The 15,669-nt window shown below is 40.6% G+C and overlaps 1 protein-coding gene across 8 annotated transcripts in view; it reads right to left on the bottom strand.

Moving 5' to 3' along the window:
- LOC139538872 (nck-associated protein 1-like) overlaps positions 1–15,669 on the bottom strand; it is a 69,558-nt gene that overhangs the window by 9,937 nt on the left and 43,952 nt on the right. For all 8 annotated transcript variants that reach the window (XM_071341388.1, XM_071341386.1, XM_071341387.1 and 5 more), the window contains 5 exons: positions 13,136–13,275; positions 12,115–12,246; positions 10,651–10,869; positions 6,266–6,396; positions 5,812–5,909 (listed from right to left, as the gene is read on the bottom strand). In XM_071341388.1, the coding sequence (XP_071197489.1) occupies positions 5,812–5,909; positions 6,266–6,396; positions 10,651–10,869; positions 12,115–12,246; positions 13,136–13,275 (720 nt within the window). The remainder of the gene's footprint in view (positions 1–5,811; positions 5,910–6,265; positions 6,397–10,650; positions 10,870–12,114; positions 12,247–13,135; positions 13,276–15,669) is intronic.

Raw genomic sequence — 15,669 nt, forward strand, 5'->3', positions numbered from 1 at the left:
TTCTGACATTTCACATTCTTCAAATAAAGTGGTAATCCTAACTGACCGAAGACAGGGAATTTTTACTAGGCGTAAATGTCAGGAATTGTGAAAAACTGAGTTTATATGTATTTGGCTAAGGTGTATGTAAACTTCCGACTTCAAGATCTACTTTGTGCATGACACAAGTCATTTTTACAACAATTGTTTACAGATATATTATTTAACTTATAAATCACTGTATTACAATTCCAGTGGGTCAGAAGTTTACATACACTAAGTTGACTCTGCCTTTAAACAGCTTGGAAAATTCCAGAAAATTATGTCATGGCTTTAGAAGCTTCTGATAGGCTAATTGACATCATTTGAGTCAATTGGAGGTCTACCTGTGGATGTATTTCAAGGCCTACCATCAAACTCAGTGCCTCTTTGCTTGACATCATGGGAAAATCAAAAGCAATCAACCAAGACCTCAGAAAAAAATTGTAGACCTCCACAAGTCTGGGTCATCCTTGGGATGACGCCTTCCAAACGCCTGAAGGTACCACATTCATCTGTACAAACAATAGTACGCAAGTATAAACACCATGGGACCACGCAACCATCATACCGCTCAGGAAGGAGACGCGTTCTGTCTCCTAGAGATGAACGTACTTTGGTGCGAAAAAAGGGAAAATCAATCCCAGAACAGCACAGTAAAACGACCTTGTGAAGATGCTGGAGGAAACAGGTACAAAAGTATCTATATCCACATTAAAATGAGTCCTATATCGACATAACCTGAAAGGCCGCTCAGCAAGGAAGAAGCCACTGCTCCAAAACCGCCATAAAAAAGCCAGACTACAGTTTGCAACTGCACATGGGGACAAAGATCGTACTTTTTGGAGAAATGTCTTCTGGTCTGATGAAACAAAAATAGAACTGTTTGGCCATAATGACCATCGTTATGTTAGGAGGAAAAAGGGGGAGGCTTGCAAGCCGAAGAACACCATCCCAACCCGTGAAGCACGGGGTGGCAGCATCATGTTGTGGGAGTGCTTTGCTGCAGGAGGGTCTGGTGCACTTCACAAAATAGATGGCATCATGAGGCAGGAAAACTATGTGGATACATTGAAGCAACATTTTAAGACATCAGTCAGGAAGTTAAAGCTTGGTCACAAATGAGTCTTCCAAATGGACAATGACCCCAAGCATACCTCCAAAGTTGTGGCAAAATGGCTTAAGGACAACAAAGTCAAAGTATTGGAGTGGCCATCACAAAGCCCTGACTTCAATCCCATAGAACATTTGTGGGCAGAACTGAAAAAGTGCGTGCGAGCAAGGAGGCCTACAAACCTGACTCCGTTACACCAGCTCTGTCAGGACGAATGGCACAAAATTCACACAACTTATTGTGGGAAGCTTGTGGAAGGCTACCCGAAACATTTCACCCAAGTTAAACAATTTAACGGCAATGCTACCAAATACTAATTGAGTGTATGTAAACTTCTGACCCACTGGAAATGTGATGAAAGAAATAAAAGCTGAAATAAATAATTCTCTCTACTATTATTCTGACATTTCACATTCTTAAAATAAAGTGGTGATGCTAACTGACCTAAGCCATGGAATTTTTACTCTGATTAAATGTCAGGAATTGTGAAAAACTGAGATTAAATGTATTTGGCTAAGGTGTATGTAAACTTCCGACTTCAACTGTATATAGAGAGAGTGATAGAGACCTCCTGAGTTGTGAGGGGATTATTTGGGGAATCAACTAGGGATCCTAATTCCAAAGACTTTCCCCTTCGTTTGAACAACACGAAAAGGCCCTTACCACCACCAGATGTTGAACTATGTTGTGATCTTACAATGTGTGCGTCCCAAATGGCACCATATTCTTTATATAGAGCACTACAGAGCCCTACGCAGGGAATTGAGTGCCATTTGGGACACACTCAAAAACAATTAGAGGCGTAGAATTTTCTGTGATGGGTGTCTTGGCGCAACAAGCCAAAGGATTATTTTTGAAATGTTGAGACAGTCATGTGTGTGCCTCACGTCATCAATGCCTCACGTCATCCACTCCTTCAGTTTGCTTTGAGACTATTCGCCAAAAAAGTAACTTGATGACCACGACTCGGTGTGTACAGAGACTGAATAAAACCAATGCTTAATTCCTACATCTGATTGTGAATCAGATACCAAAACAATTTTATTTTCCCAAATTGCTTTCAGATGTGGAGGGAAACGTTTGCATGTTAGAGAATCATAAATATGTACCAGAGCTACGTTGACACACCAATGTGTGCTCTAGGGACTAAACAAATTATATTACAATCCAAAGACCGGTTTGAAAAAACATGCATAATATTTTGTCAGTCTGCTGCAATAAAATAATTTAACATTGATTATCATTCTTTAGATAAATGACATTCCAACAAGAACTCGTCTAAAACAGTTTCGCAACACTAACAAAGACATTAGTGTCATGTAATGTACACTACCGTTCAAAAGTTTGTGGTCACATACAAATGTTTGTGTTTTTGAAAGAAAAAAATGTGCTTTTGTCCATTAAAATAACATCAAATTGATCAGAAATACAGTGTAGACATTGTTAATGTTGTAAATGACCATTGTAGCTGGAAACTGATGAATTTTAATGGAATATCTACATAGGTGTACAGAGGCCCATTATCAGCAACCATCACTCCTGTGTTCCAATGGCATGTTGTGTTAACGAATCCAAGTTTATAATTTTCTGTGAAGGGAGTAGTACACAGCGCTGTACGAGATCTTTAGTTTCTTGACAATTTCTTGCATGGAATAGCCTTAATTTCTCAGAACAAGAACAAGACTGACGAGTTTCAGAAGAAAGTTCTTTGTTTCTGGCCATTTTGAGCCTGTAATTGAACCCACAAATACTGATGTTTCAGATACTCAACTAGTCTAAAGAAGGCCAGTTTTATTGATTCTTTAAAATCAGAACAACAGTTTTCAGCTGTGCTAACATAATTGCAAAATGGTTTTCTAATGATCAATTAGCCTTTTAAAACGATTGGATTAGCTAAAACAACATGCCATTGGAACACAGGAGTGTTGGTTGCTGATAATGGGCCTCTGTACGCCTATGTAAATATTCCATTAAAAAAGTTTCCAGCTACAATAGTAATTTACAACATTAACAATGTCTACACTGTATTTCTGATCAATTTCATGTTATTTTAATGGACAAAAAATGTGCTTTTCTTAAAAAAACAAGAACATTTCTAAGTGACCCCAAACTTTTGAACGGCAGTGTATTTCTATAAGGACTGATTTTGTCCCTAACCATAGTACCTTTTCATCCCAGTTAGACTAAATCTAATCAAAGAGATTTTGCAGCTCTAAAGTGCAACACTAACCAAATAATACGCCATGGAACGCAGAGGTCTACGTATGTACAGTACGTCTATTAGAAGTGATTTTGGTTCTGATGTAGGTTTATCAATAGGCTGGCTAGCTGCTTTCCTAACACTTACCATGAACCCATTTTGTCCCAGTCTAATATACCGAACAAAAATATAAGCACAACATGTAAAGTGTTGGTCCCATGTTTAATGAGCTGAAATAAAAGATCTCAGAAATGTTCCATACGCACAAAAAAAATATTTCTCAAAAAATGTGGTGCACAAATTTGTTTACATCCCTGTTAGTGAGCATTTCTCCTTTGCAAAGATAATCCATCTGCCTGACAGGTGTGGCTAATTAATTAAACAGCATGGTCATTACACAGGTGCACCTTGTGCTGGGGACAAAAGGCCACTAAAATGTGCAGTTTTGTAACAAAACGCAATGCCACAGATGTGTCTAGTTTTGAGGGAGTGTGTAATTGGCATGCTGACTTCAGGAATGTCCACCAGAGCTGTTTCCAGAGAAGGGTAATGTTCATTTTTCTACCATAAGCCGCCTCCAACGTCATTTTAAAGAATTTGGCAGTACATTTAACTGGCCTCACAAGCACAGACCACGTGTAACCATGCCAGCCCAGGACCTCCACATCCGGCTTCTTCACATCCGGCTTCTTCACCTGGGTGGCTGGTCTGAGACCAGCCACCCAGACAGCTGATGAAACTGTGGGTTTGCACAATCGAAGAATCTCTGCACAAACTGTCAGAAACCATCTCATGGAAGCTCATCTGCGTGCTCGTTGTCCTCACCAGGGTCTTGACCTGACTGCTGTTCGGCGTTGTAAACGACTTCAGTGGGAAAATGCTCACCTTCGATGGCCACTGGCACGTTGGAGAAGTGTGATCTTCACGGAAGAAACCCGGGTTTCAACTTTACCGGACAGATGGCAGACAGCGTGTATGGTGTCGTGGCGGCAAGTGGTTTTCTGGATGCGGGGAGGTTATTTTATGGGCAGACTTAAGCTACGGACAACAAACACAATTGTATTTTAACAATGGCAATTTGAATGCACAAGGGATACCGTGACGTGATCCTGAGGCCCATTGTAGTGCCATTCATCCGCCTCCATCACCTCATGTTTCCGCATTATAATGCACGGCCCCATGTCGCAAGGATCTGTAGACAATTCCTGGAAGCTGAAAATGTCCCCGTTCTTCCATTGCCTGCATACACACCAGACATGTCACCAATTGAGCATGTTTGGGATGCTCTGGATTGCTGTGTACGATAGCGTGTTTCAGTTCCCGCCAATATCCAGCAAATCGTAGTCACTCCAGATACTGACTGGTTTTCTGATCCATGCCCCTACCTTTTTTTAAACACATCTGTGACCAACCACCATATTTGTATTCCCAGTCATGTGAAATCCATAGATTAATGGATTTATTTCAATTGATTGATATACATATATGAACTGTAACTCAGTAAAATCTTTGAAATTGTTGCATATTGAGTTTATATTTTTGTTCAGTGTAAGATCTAATCAAAAAGACTTTGCTGACCCTACAGAATTCAGTCGTCCTCTTTTTTAAAATATAATTCTTATTAGTTACCCAAAATTCAGTGAGGGTAGGGAACCTGATCCATCGTCAGTCAGTCAGCAGTCAGCAGTAAGAGGTTAGCCGTAACCCACACTGCCTCTGCTCTTCTCTGGGAAACACCTCATTAACGAATAATGAAGAAACAACAAAATTGCTCCGCTGTGGGTCTGGTTCTGTTTCCAGGGGAAAAAAACTCTGCTTCTGGAAAGAGCATCTAACCTCTATTGGCTCATACAAGGCAGTATCTGAAATGGCACCCTATTCCCTATATAGTGCACTACTTTTGACCAGAACCCATAGGAGACCGCCATAGGGCCTAGGTCAAAAGTAGTACACTATATAGAGCAGGGGTGTCAAACATACATGTCCAATCCAGCCCGTGGGTGGTTTGAGCAATAATAATAAAACAAATCGATATACTTTAAAATTAGTAAAACCAAATCGAAACTGTGTAGAAATGATAATAGACCTACATTCATACAATTTACTGACTGTCCAGCACATTGGCAATGAAATATTTAAAACATTCAGTGCAGCCCTCCGGACTTCATTGAAGACCGATTTGCAGGCCGAGGCAAAATGAGTTCGACACCCCTGATATAGGGCATAGGGTCTCCTTTTGGACGCACACTAGGAATTAGAGAAGCAAGAAACCAGGGTCGTGTTCATTAGGCACCAAACGGAACAAAGTGGTCCTAAACTAGCATGGGACTATTTAGACCAATAAAAAAATATATATATCATTTTTTTTTTTTTTTGCTATGGCGGAGTGCCCTAATGAACATGACCCAGCCTGCCCTGAGTTAACCCTGGATTACCTCTGGGCCGCGACCTGTAACCCCTGACCTCCATGCCCCCTCACCTTGAGCTCGGCCACCTGGGAGGAGATATGCCACATGAGACTCTCACTGAGGAACTTCATCCCATAGGGCCCCAGCAGCTCTGACAGGGACCGCATCTCTGAGAAGAGAAGAAGAAGATAGGAATAAGATGACTTTATTGTCCAATAAATGTCCAACGGAAATTTGGCGTTCTGCTTTAAACCAATACAAGATGTCTTCTTCTGTATACATCGTCTGTATACTTAAGGTGCTTTATCGTCCACAAATGTCGAACATACATGAGTTTTTGTTTTATCCCAATCCTTCCGACATAAGATGGTAATGTTTTGTCAGTGATTCCTTGTGTCATCCAACACTGCTATGGCTATAAAAAAGCAATGTTTAAATATGCTAGATAGTAAATCATCAGACTCACTCTCAGTAACATGAATGTATATTGGTGTCTAAAAGGACAATATAACTAATGAAGCTTACCTGAGATATCAGAGTATTCCTCTGCATTGAAGGTGAGCTCGTTCTCCGTAGGCAGGTTGACAAAAGCCTTCATGGCTGGGAAGTAAGCAATGTGTCCGTTACTTACTTGGCGCAGTAAGGTCTCCAGATACCTGTAGCACAGAGAATGTATGGTGTCTGCGTCATTGAATGGAAGGCATGATCAAGGCTGGGATTCAAACCAATCAATTTCTCAGATGTTCACAGAGATCCCGTTCACTGCCTTCCTGAAGACAAACAATGTATACGAAACGCTTCAGTCTGGTTTTAGACCCCATCATAGCACTGAAACTGCACTTGTGAAGGTGGTAAATGACCTTTTAATGGCGTCAGACCGAGGCTCTGCATCTGTCCTCGTGCTCCTAGACCTTAGTGCTGCTTTTGATACCATCAATCACAACATTCTTTTGGGGAGATTGAAAACCCAAATTGGTCTACACGGACAAGTTCTGGCCTGGTTTAGATCTTACCTGTCGGAAAGATATCAGTTTGTCTCTGTGGATGGTTTGTCCTCTGACAAATCAACTGTAAATTTCGGTGTTCCTCAAGGCTCCGTTTTAGGACCACTATTGTTTTCACTATATATTTTACCTATAGGGTATGTCATTCGGAAACATAATGTTAACTTTCACTGCTATGCGGAGACACACATCTGTACATTTCGATGAAACATGGTGAAACCCCAAAATTTCCCTCCCTGGAAGCCTGTGTTTCAGACATAAGGAAGTGGATGGCGGCAAATGTTCTACTTTTAAACTCGGACAAAACAGAGATGCTAGTTCTAGGTCCCAAGAAACAAAGAGATCTTCTGTTGAATCTGACAATTAATCGTGATGGGTGTACAGTCGTCTCTAAATAAAACTGTGAAGGACCTCGGCGTTACTCTGGACCCTGATCTCTCTTTTGACGAACATATCAAGACTGTTTCAAGGACAGCTTTTTTCCATCTAAGTAACATTGCAAAAATGAGAAACTTTCTGTCCAAAAATGATGCAGAAAAATTTATCCATGATTTTGTCACTTCTAGGTTAGACTACTGCAATGCTCTATTTTCAGGCTACCCAGATAAAGCAATAAATAAACTTCAGTTAGTGCTAAATACGGGTGCTAGAATCATATTACTCCAGTGCTAGCCTCTCTACACTGTCTTCCTGTTAAGGGGGTTAAAGAGTTAAGGGGGTTAAGGAGTTAAGGGGGTTAAGGAGTGCAGGGGTTAAATAGTTTGGGGGTTAAGGAGTTAAGGGGATTAAAGAGTTAAGGAGTTCAGGAGTTCAGGGGGTTAAGGCGTTCGGGGGTTAAGGAGTTAAGGGGGTTTAGGGGTTAAAGAGTTAAGGAGGGTTAAAGAGTTTAGGGGGGTAAAGATTTAAGGGGGGTTAAGGGGTTTAACTTCTCTAGGGTAGAGGGCAGCATTCGGAATTTTGGATGAAAAGCAGGCCCAAATTAAACTGCCTGCTTCTCGGGCCCAGAAGATAGGATATGCATATAACTGGTAGATTTGGATAGAAAACACTCTAAAACCTGAGAAAAATCCATCCGGGGAGTCGGTTTTTGTTTTTGTTTTGTAATTTTCTATTCAATGACATTACAGTATCCATTGACTTAGGACTCAAATTGCAGTTCCTATGCCTTCCACTAGATGTTAACTTCTTCAGGCTGCAAGCCCGACATCGGGATCAATATGACAACAGCCTGTCCAAGTGCAGAGCGCGAAATTCAAAATCTATTTTTGTAAAATATTTAACTTTCACACATTAACAAGTCCAATACAGCATTTGAAAGATAAACATCTTGTCAATCCAGCCAACATGTCCGATTTTTTAAATGTTTTACAGAGAAAACACCACATATATTTATGTTAGGTCACCACCAAATAAAAAAAGACAGAAAGACATTTTTCACAGCACAAGTAGGCTGCATTTAGCATGCACAAGCCAACCTAACTAACCTAGAACCAACCTAAATAACCTAGAAAAAACTACCTCAGATGACAGTCCTATAACATGTTACACAATAAATCTATGTTTTGTTCAAAAAAAATGCATATTTTAGCTATAAATCAGTTTTACATTACTGCTACCATCATAGTTACAGTAAGAAATCGCACGGGAGTAGCCAGAGAAAATACAGACACCAACGTCAACTACCTTATTACACTTCAGAAAACATTTCAGAGAAATATATGGTGGATAGCTAATGAAAGAGAAAGATCTTGTGAATACAGACAATATTTCAGATTCTTTAAATGTTTTACAGCGAAAACACCACATATATTCATGTTAGCTCACCACCAAATACAAAAAGAGAGACACTTATTTTTCACAGCACCGGTAGCATGCAGCTAGCATGCAGCTAGCATGCAAAGCCAACCTAACTAACCTAGAACTAACCTAAATAACCTAGAAAAAACTCCCTCAGATGACAGTCCTATAACATGTTACACAATAAATCTATGTTTTGTTCAAAAAAAATGCATATTTTAGCTATAAATCAGTTTTACATTACTGCTACCATCATAGCTACAGTAAGAAATCGCACGGCAGTAGCCAGAGAAAACAGACACCAACGTCTACTTCTAATTTCACATCAGAAAAGATTTCAGAAAAATATATGGTGGATAGCTAATGAAAGAGAAAGATCTTGTGAATACAGACAATATTTCCGATTTCTGAAGTGTTTTACAGCGAAAACACAATATATCGTTATATTAGCTTACTACAATAGCTAGCACACAGCAGCATTGATTCTAGTCAAACGCTAGCGATAGCACAGTTCGACAGATATATGAAAAAGCATCCCAAATTGGGTCCTTATCTTTGTTGATTTTCCATCAGAATGTTCTCCAAAGGGTCCTTTGTTCAGAACCGTGTTCATTTGGACCTAGAACGAACGATGTCCCTGTTGAATTAGCATGACACACTGGCCATGCCATGCTAACCTCTCCGTCTTGACAAAATTCTTGCGTCGCATCACGTCTAAAGTCCAGAATAAATTTCAATAATATAATTAAAGTATATTGAAAAAACATACTTTAGGATGATTTTGTGACATGTATCAAAGAAAATCGAAGCTGGAGGTCATATTCACCTATAACGAGTGTTTTCCAGGAGCGCGGTCCAGTTCCTACTTCGCGCCCAGAAAAAATTATAAAGTGCGCACTTATCACTCAAAGAGGTTCCTTTCAGTCCCTGACAGAGATAATCAAGTCCTTTTTTCTCTCACTTCCGCATGACAACCAGGGGAAGATGTGTGACGTGTTTGTACAGTCCCAAGTGCCAAGGCCTTTTATAGAGAGTATCTTGAAGAGAGACATAGCGTCTTGGAAAATTCACTTTTTCCAGAAAATGGGCTGTAAAAAGAGTTATGTTTCACTTAGAGAAATAATTAAACCTGTTTTAGAAACTAGAAGGTGTTTTATATCCAAAGGTAATAAATAATATGCATATTGTACGAGCAAGAATTGAGTACGAGGCCGTTTGAAATGGGCACCTTTTTTCTGGCTACTCAATAATTTCCCTTGCAGCCATAAGAGGTTAACTGTCTTTAGAAATTGTTTGAGGCTTGTATTCTGAAAAATGAGGAAGTAAGAGCAGTCTGAATGAGTGGACCCTAAAGTGTGTCAGAGCTTTTTCATGCGCACGACCGAGAGAGTGCCTTGTTTACCTTTTATATTGACGACGTTATTGTCAGGTTGAAATATTATCGATTATTTAGGCTAAAAACAACCTGAGGATTGAATATAAACATCGTTTGACATGTTTCTATGAACTTTACGGATACAATTAGGATTTTTTGTCTGCCTGTTTTGACTGCGTTTGAGCCTGTGGATAACTGAAGAAAACGCGCAAACAAAACTGAGGTTTTTGGATATAAAGAGACTTTATCGAACAAAAGGAACATTTATTGAGTAAATGAATGTCTGCTGAGTGCAACCATATGAAGATCATCAAAGGTAAGGGATTAATTTTATCTCTGACTTGTGTAACTCTTCTACTTGGCTGGTTACTGTTTGTAATGATTAGTCTGCTGGGCTATGTTCTCAAATAATCGTAAGGTATGCTTTCGCCGTAAAGCATTTTTAAAATCTGACACCGTGGTTGGATTCACAAGAAGTTAATCTTTAAACCTATGTAAAATATGTTTTGTTTTCTGAATTTTTATAATGAGTATTTCTGTATTTGAATTTGGCGCCCAGCAGTTTCACTGGCTGTTGAAGAGGTGGGACGCTAACGTCTCACGTACCCAAGAGAGGTTAAGAGTTCAGGGGGTTAAGGAGTTATGGGGGGGGTTAAGGAGTTATGGGGGGGGTTAAGGAGTTATGGGGGGGTTAAGGAGTTCGGGGAGTTAAGGGGTTAGGGTTAAGGGCTCACCAGTTGGTGTAGAGGCTGGTGATGGTTGGTTCTCCGTGACTGTCCAGATGTTGTGTCTGCTGCAGTAGCACATTGTTGAACACCCTGGTGATATCTATTTGAACATAGTTCTCTATGCTCTGGAGCACAGTCATGTAGGCCCTGACACTGGTCAGCAGCTCAGACGGTTTGGCTATCTCCTGGGTCGACTGGTTATACATGGTCATCCCCACGATAGACCTAGAGAAGGAACAAAACACGATCAGTCAATCAATCAAAGGCACGATGAACAATTCTTTATATTTCACTGACAGAGATGCAGAGAGGGAATTCATCATGTCCAGGAATTTGATATTTGACTGACAGATCCAACAGTTAAGATTGGAATAATAGGGATCAATCAATCAAATGTACTTATAAAGTCCTATTTACAACAGCAAATGATCCCTGTTACTGTTAGTTACATGAACTCCAGGGAGTTTGGGCGACTCTTCAACAACGTTCAACAATGGCTGTATTGTTTTCCCTAATGCCTAACCTTTCCGTATTTCTACGTAGATAACTTGGTGTGGAGTGGGCAGATCTGATCCAACATGGCAGGGTTAAAAAACTATGGCGCAACAAGTGGTAAAACGCTTTTTCACACCCTGACCGAGCATTAGGAACATTTTGTAAATAAATAGCCACTTTTCCCTTCTGTCTGAAGTGTGCTGGGAACTGGGAACCTAAGAGCAGTAAAACTTTTATCCTGCGCTGATCTGGAGGAGCAGGGCGGAGTGGTAAGTGGCGGTAATGGGGTATGTGTGTGAACCCTCTACTCTCTGGGAAGCCTGGACAGTGGAGGGGTTCACGGTACTGTGGAGGGGCCAGCCAGCCAGCCAGCCAGCCAGCCAGCGCACGCACGCACGCACGCACGCACGCACACACACACACACCAGCCAAATCACCAACGTCACAACCCCAACTCCCACAGTGGAAAATACCTGTTACTCTCCAGCACAATGTTTATTTCATTGGACCGGTCAGGCCCCATTCTGGATGCATGTCAAAAATCACTCTGACCCAAAAAAAACGTTTGTCTGTTGGACCAATAAATCACAGATAAAATCATAAACCCCGGAGAGGTTTTTTGTTCAACTCTGGGGATTTGAATTAAAATGAACAAATGGATGACAATGTTCCTTGATTTATAACAATAAACTAAGCCTCCTTCCTTTTGCATGAGATAGTCAATGGATTGGTGTTTGGGGAGGAGAGACAGGTTTCATAATTGACCAGCTAACGTTACAACACAGTGGGAAGCAGTCAGACTATCTGCAGGAATTCACTCATAGCCTCCTGTGAGGATTGGTGTTTTAATAGGAGAGTGGATTCCCTAAGTTTGTGTGTGTGTGTGTGTGTGTGTGTGTGTGTGTGTGTGTGTGTGTGTGTGTGTGTGTGTGTGTGTTCGTGCACGATCATACATATGCGTGTGTGTGTACTCACTTGGTGAAGCGGATCTCCAGGTGTGAGGTGAGGTACTCCCTGGGAGTGAAGGTGTGTTCCCATATCACCATGTTGGGTACATAATTGATGGAGAAACACAGCTCGGATAGAGCTGTGTGAAGCTTATCCAGGCTAGGAACACAGACAGTTAGGCAGACATTAAAACCTAATTTCGTTCAGATTAAAGGGGAAATCTGTGACAGAGCAGATGGATTAAGTTCCTCCAGAACCACAGCTAATGTTGTTTTTACACATCACTTTTTTAGCCCAGACCTGAATCTATTTTATCCTAGCCTTGGCCATGGTATGTTTCTATGCAGCTTACTGGAAGCTGTGAATTAGGAGTAGAGTAGTAGAGTTAGAACCAAATTCAAGTGGAATACCCAGAGCAGGGAGGGCAAGTGATGGCAGTAAATCTTAGCATGGTATTTTTAACACACAGTGGAAGATGAGGTTGCAAAACCATGTCTGCATCCCAAATGGCATCCTATTCCCTATGTAGTGCATTACGTTTTACCAGTGTCCCCACAGAGCTCTGGTCAAAAGTAGTGCACTTTGTAGAGAATAGGGTGCCATTTGTGACACACAGACCATGACTTACAAAACCATCCAATAACAGTGCGCTGTTGAAAATATCTGAAAGTGGAAAGGTGGTCATGGAGGGGGAGGGGGACAGGTAGCCTAGTGGTTAAGAGCGTTGGGCCAGTAACAAAAGGTCGCTGGTTCGAATACCCGAGCAGACTTGGTGAAAAATCTGTCGATGTGCCCTTGAGCAAGTCACTTAACCGTAATTGCTCCTGTAAGTCACGCTGGAAAAAAGCTTCTGCTAAATGACAAAAATGTAAATGTCTCCATTTCATCTTTCCTTGATTCCTCGAAATTGGAGAATATCCAAAGTTACCTTCCAGTGGATGTTCCCCTCCAACTTGTTTTGAGAAAGAGCAGAGTACGAATCGAGCATAGACACATTGGGAGAGTCCCTAACCTTACTTAGGGACCCTACAGAGTGTACACTACTTACTTGGTGACCAGCAGCCTGTTCTTCCTCATGCTCTCTACTCCAGGCTTCTCTCTCTCAGGCTCTCCTTTCTTCCCAGTCTGCTTCTTTGACTTCTTGTTCACCGCCTGACTGATGGTTTTGGCACAATGTTTTGGCAGCAGCTGCAACAGGAGCACAGCAGGGACAGGAAAACCCCTTTAACACCCACAGACCAATAAGGAATGAAGTGACAAATTATGTTTCCAAGGCACTTAGTTGGAACGTGCACAATGTAGGCTATATCGTGTTCTATTTACTAGGCTTGGTCGGTATACCGTATATAAATTATTTATTTGAAGTTTTTCAATAAATGTGAATATTTGTAGCTACTTAAGATATTACCTGCAGTCAACTTGTGCAATACGTTAGGAGATAAAGCAGACTGCATTCTTCATTTTACCTGTCACATTATTTTAAATGATGAAGCTTACCATAGTTCCCCAGAACAGTTGAGCCAGTCGGGTGTTTGTTAGTAAATAGCACAACAGGAGACAGCAGGAGCTGGTGAACCCATAGTGTTCTATATCCATCAGAGTCTCTGCTGTGCGGCGCATATGAGCTGATTAACTTACACTTGGATACAATTCACTACTAAATGTTTGCCATCATATCTTAATGTCTTTCTGCCAGAAGTCAAAGAGATCTGGATGAGTTCTGTACAGCTGCCATTTTTTCCCTGTGCTTCCTACTAGTGTTTTCCTCCTCCGTTCTTCTCCCATCTGCTCCATGTACACACGCTGCTCTTCTTTCAGTAAAGCATGCATCACAATTTTCTCCATTTGCACAATTTCTCCCGTCCACTTTCACTTGTAAAATGTCCACACTCTCTGAAAATGACATTCAGTAACAACAGGCTATGCTTTTATAACTTTATGAGCTGGATTTGCCGGTCTTTGCAATTAGCTTGTTTGGTTTCGCACGTTAGCATTTAGCTAACAGCGTCTATATGATTTTGCTTTTAGTTCGTGCTAATTCTGTTAGCATTCTGGCAATAGAGGCCCAATGGGCTTTTCTTGTGTTTTTAGCGCACCCTTGTGTGTTATCTGGTAATACAGTAAATCCCAGGATGCGAGAAGGATGGTATAGCAATATGAAAATCTGGATACCGCCGAAGCCTATTTACTTGTACATGACAGAAATAGAATTTTGAAGAATATCTGACTTAAGACCTACATTGAGTCATCAGTTGAAAAACTTAAATGGCTAGTAAATAGGTCCAACATACTAACATACAATAGTTCCAACACACAGATAACAAGGCATGAACTCAATGTACCTTACGGGCCTGTGTTCCAGACTCAGATTAGGCCTAAATGACGAGCCTTAACCTGTGTCTGGGAGACCGGCCCTTCTCAGTAATTATAATAAATTAGATGGCTAGGAATGACACGAGAGCAGACCCAGACCACTCCTAACAAACAGTAAAAAAATAAATAATGTTAAAATACATTACACATTTCGTAATGACAGAATGCATTTGAAACTTCACGCACAGTAAAACTTGTGTATGACTTTGGCCTAATGAAATTATTTTATCGACAGGAGTGGGGAAAAAGGTGCTTGTACATTAATAAGCAAAGACAAAGACGGCCTTAACGATACGTAATAAAATAAAGACGGCCTTAACGATACGTAATAAAATAAAGACGGCCTTAACGATACGTAATAAAATAAAGACGGCCTTAACGATACGTAATAAAATAAAGACGGCCTTAACAATACGTAATAAAATAAAGACGGCCTTAACAATACGTAATAAAATAAAGACGGCCTTAACGATGCGTAATAAAATAAAGACGGCCTTAACGATGCGTAATAAAATAAAGACGGCCTTAACGATGCGTAATAAAATAAAGACGGCCTTAACGATACGTAATAAAATAAAGACGGCCTTAACGATACGTAATAAAGACGGCCTTAACGATGCGTAATAAAATAAAGACGGCCATAACGATACGTAATAAAATAAAGACGGCCTTAACGATACGTAATAAAATAAAGACGGCCTTAACGATGCGTAATAAAATAAAGACGGCCTTAACGATACGTAATAAAATAAAGACGGCCTTAACGATACGTAATAAAATAAAGACGGCCTTAACGATACGTAATAAAATAAAGACGGCCTTAACGATACGTAATAAAATAAAGACGGCCTTAACGATACGTAATAAAATAAAGACGACCTTAACGATACTTAATAAAATAAAGACGACACTTCAACAAGCCTATTTCACACCATAGCCTGCTGAATTTGCAAGACAACTCGTCTTTCATTTTGATTTTGGCACAAATTAAAATGTGGCACTGACTCGCCCATAGACTGATGTTTCAGCATTGTATCAATTAAGAGTTCAGCCTTCGACTAGCCACGTGCAACATGCACGAGCAGTTACAAGCCTGCTCGAGTTAGCGGCAGGTGGACGAGCAATATCCACCATTGTAGTGTGACTGAAGCCTGATCTGGAAAGTGAAGCTAACTGAAGCTGGCTAGCTTTAGAATATCCTGAGTAGAT

Source organism: Salvelinus alpinus, chromosome 14, assembly GCF_045679555.1.
Source record: "Salvelinus alpinus chromosome 14, SLU_Salpinus.1, whole genome shotgun sequence".
NCBI classification, from domain to species: Eukaryota; Metazoa; Chordata; class Actinopteri; order Salmoniformes; family Salmonidae; genus Salvelinus; species Salvelinus alpinus.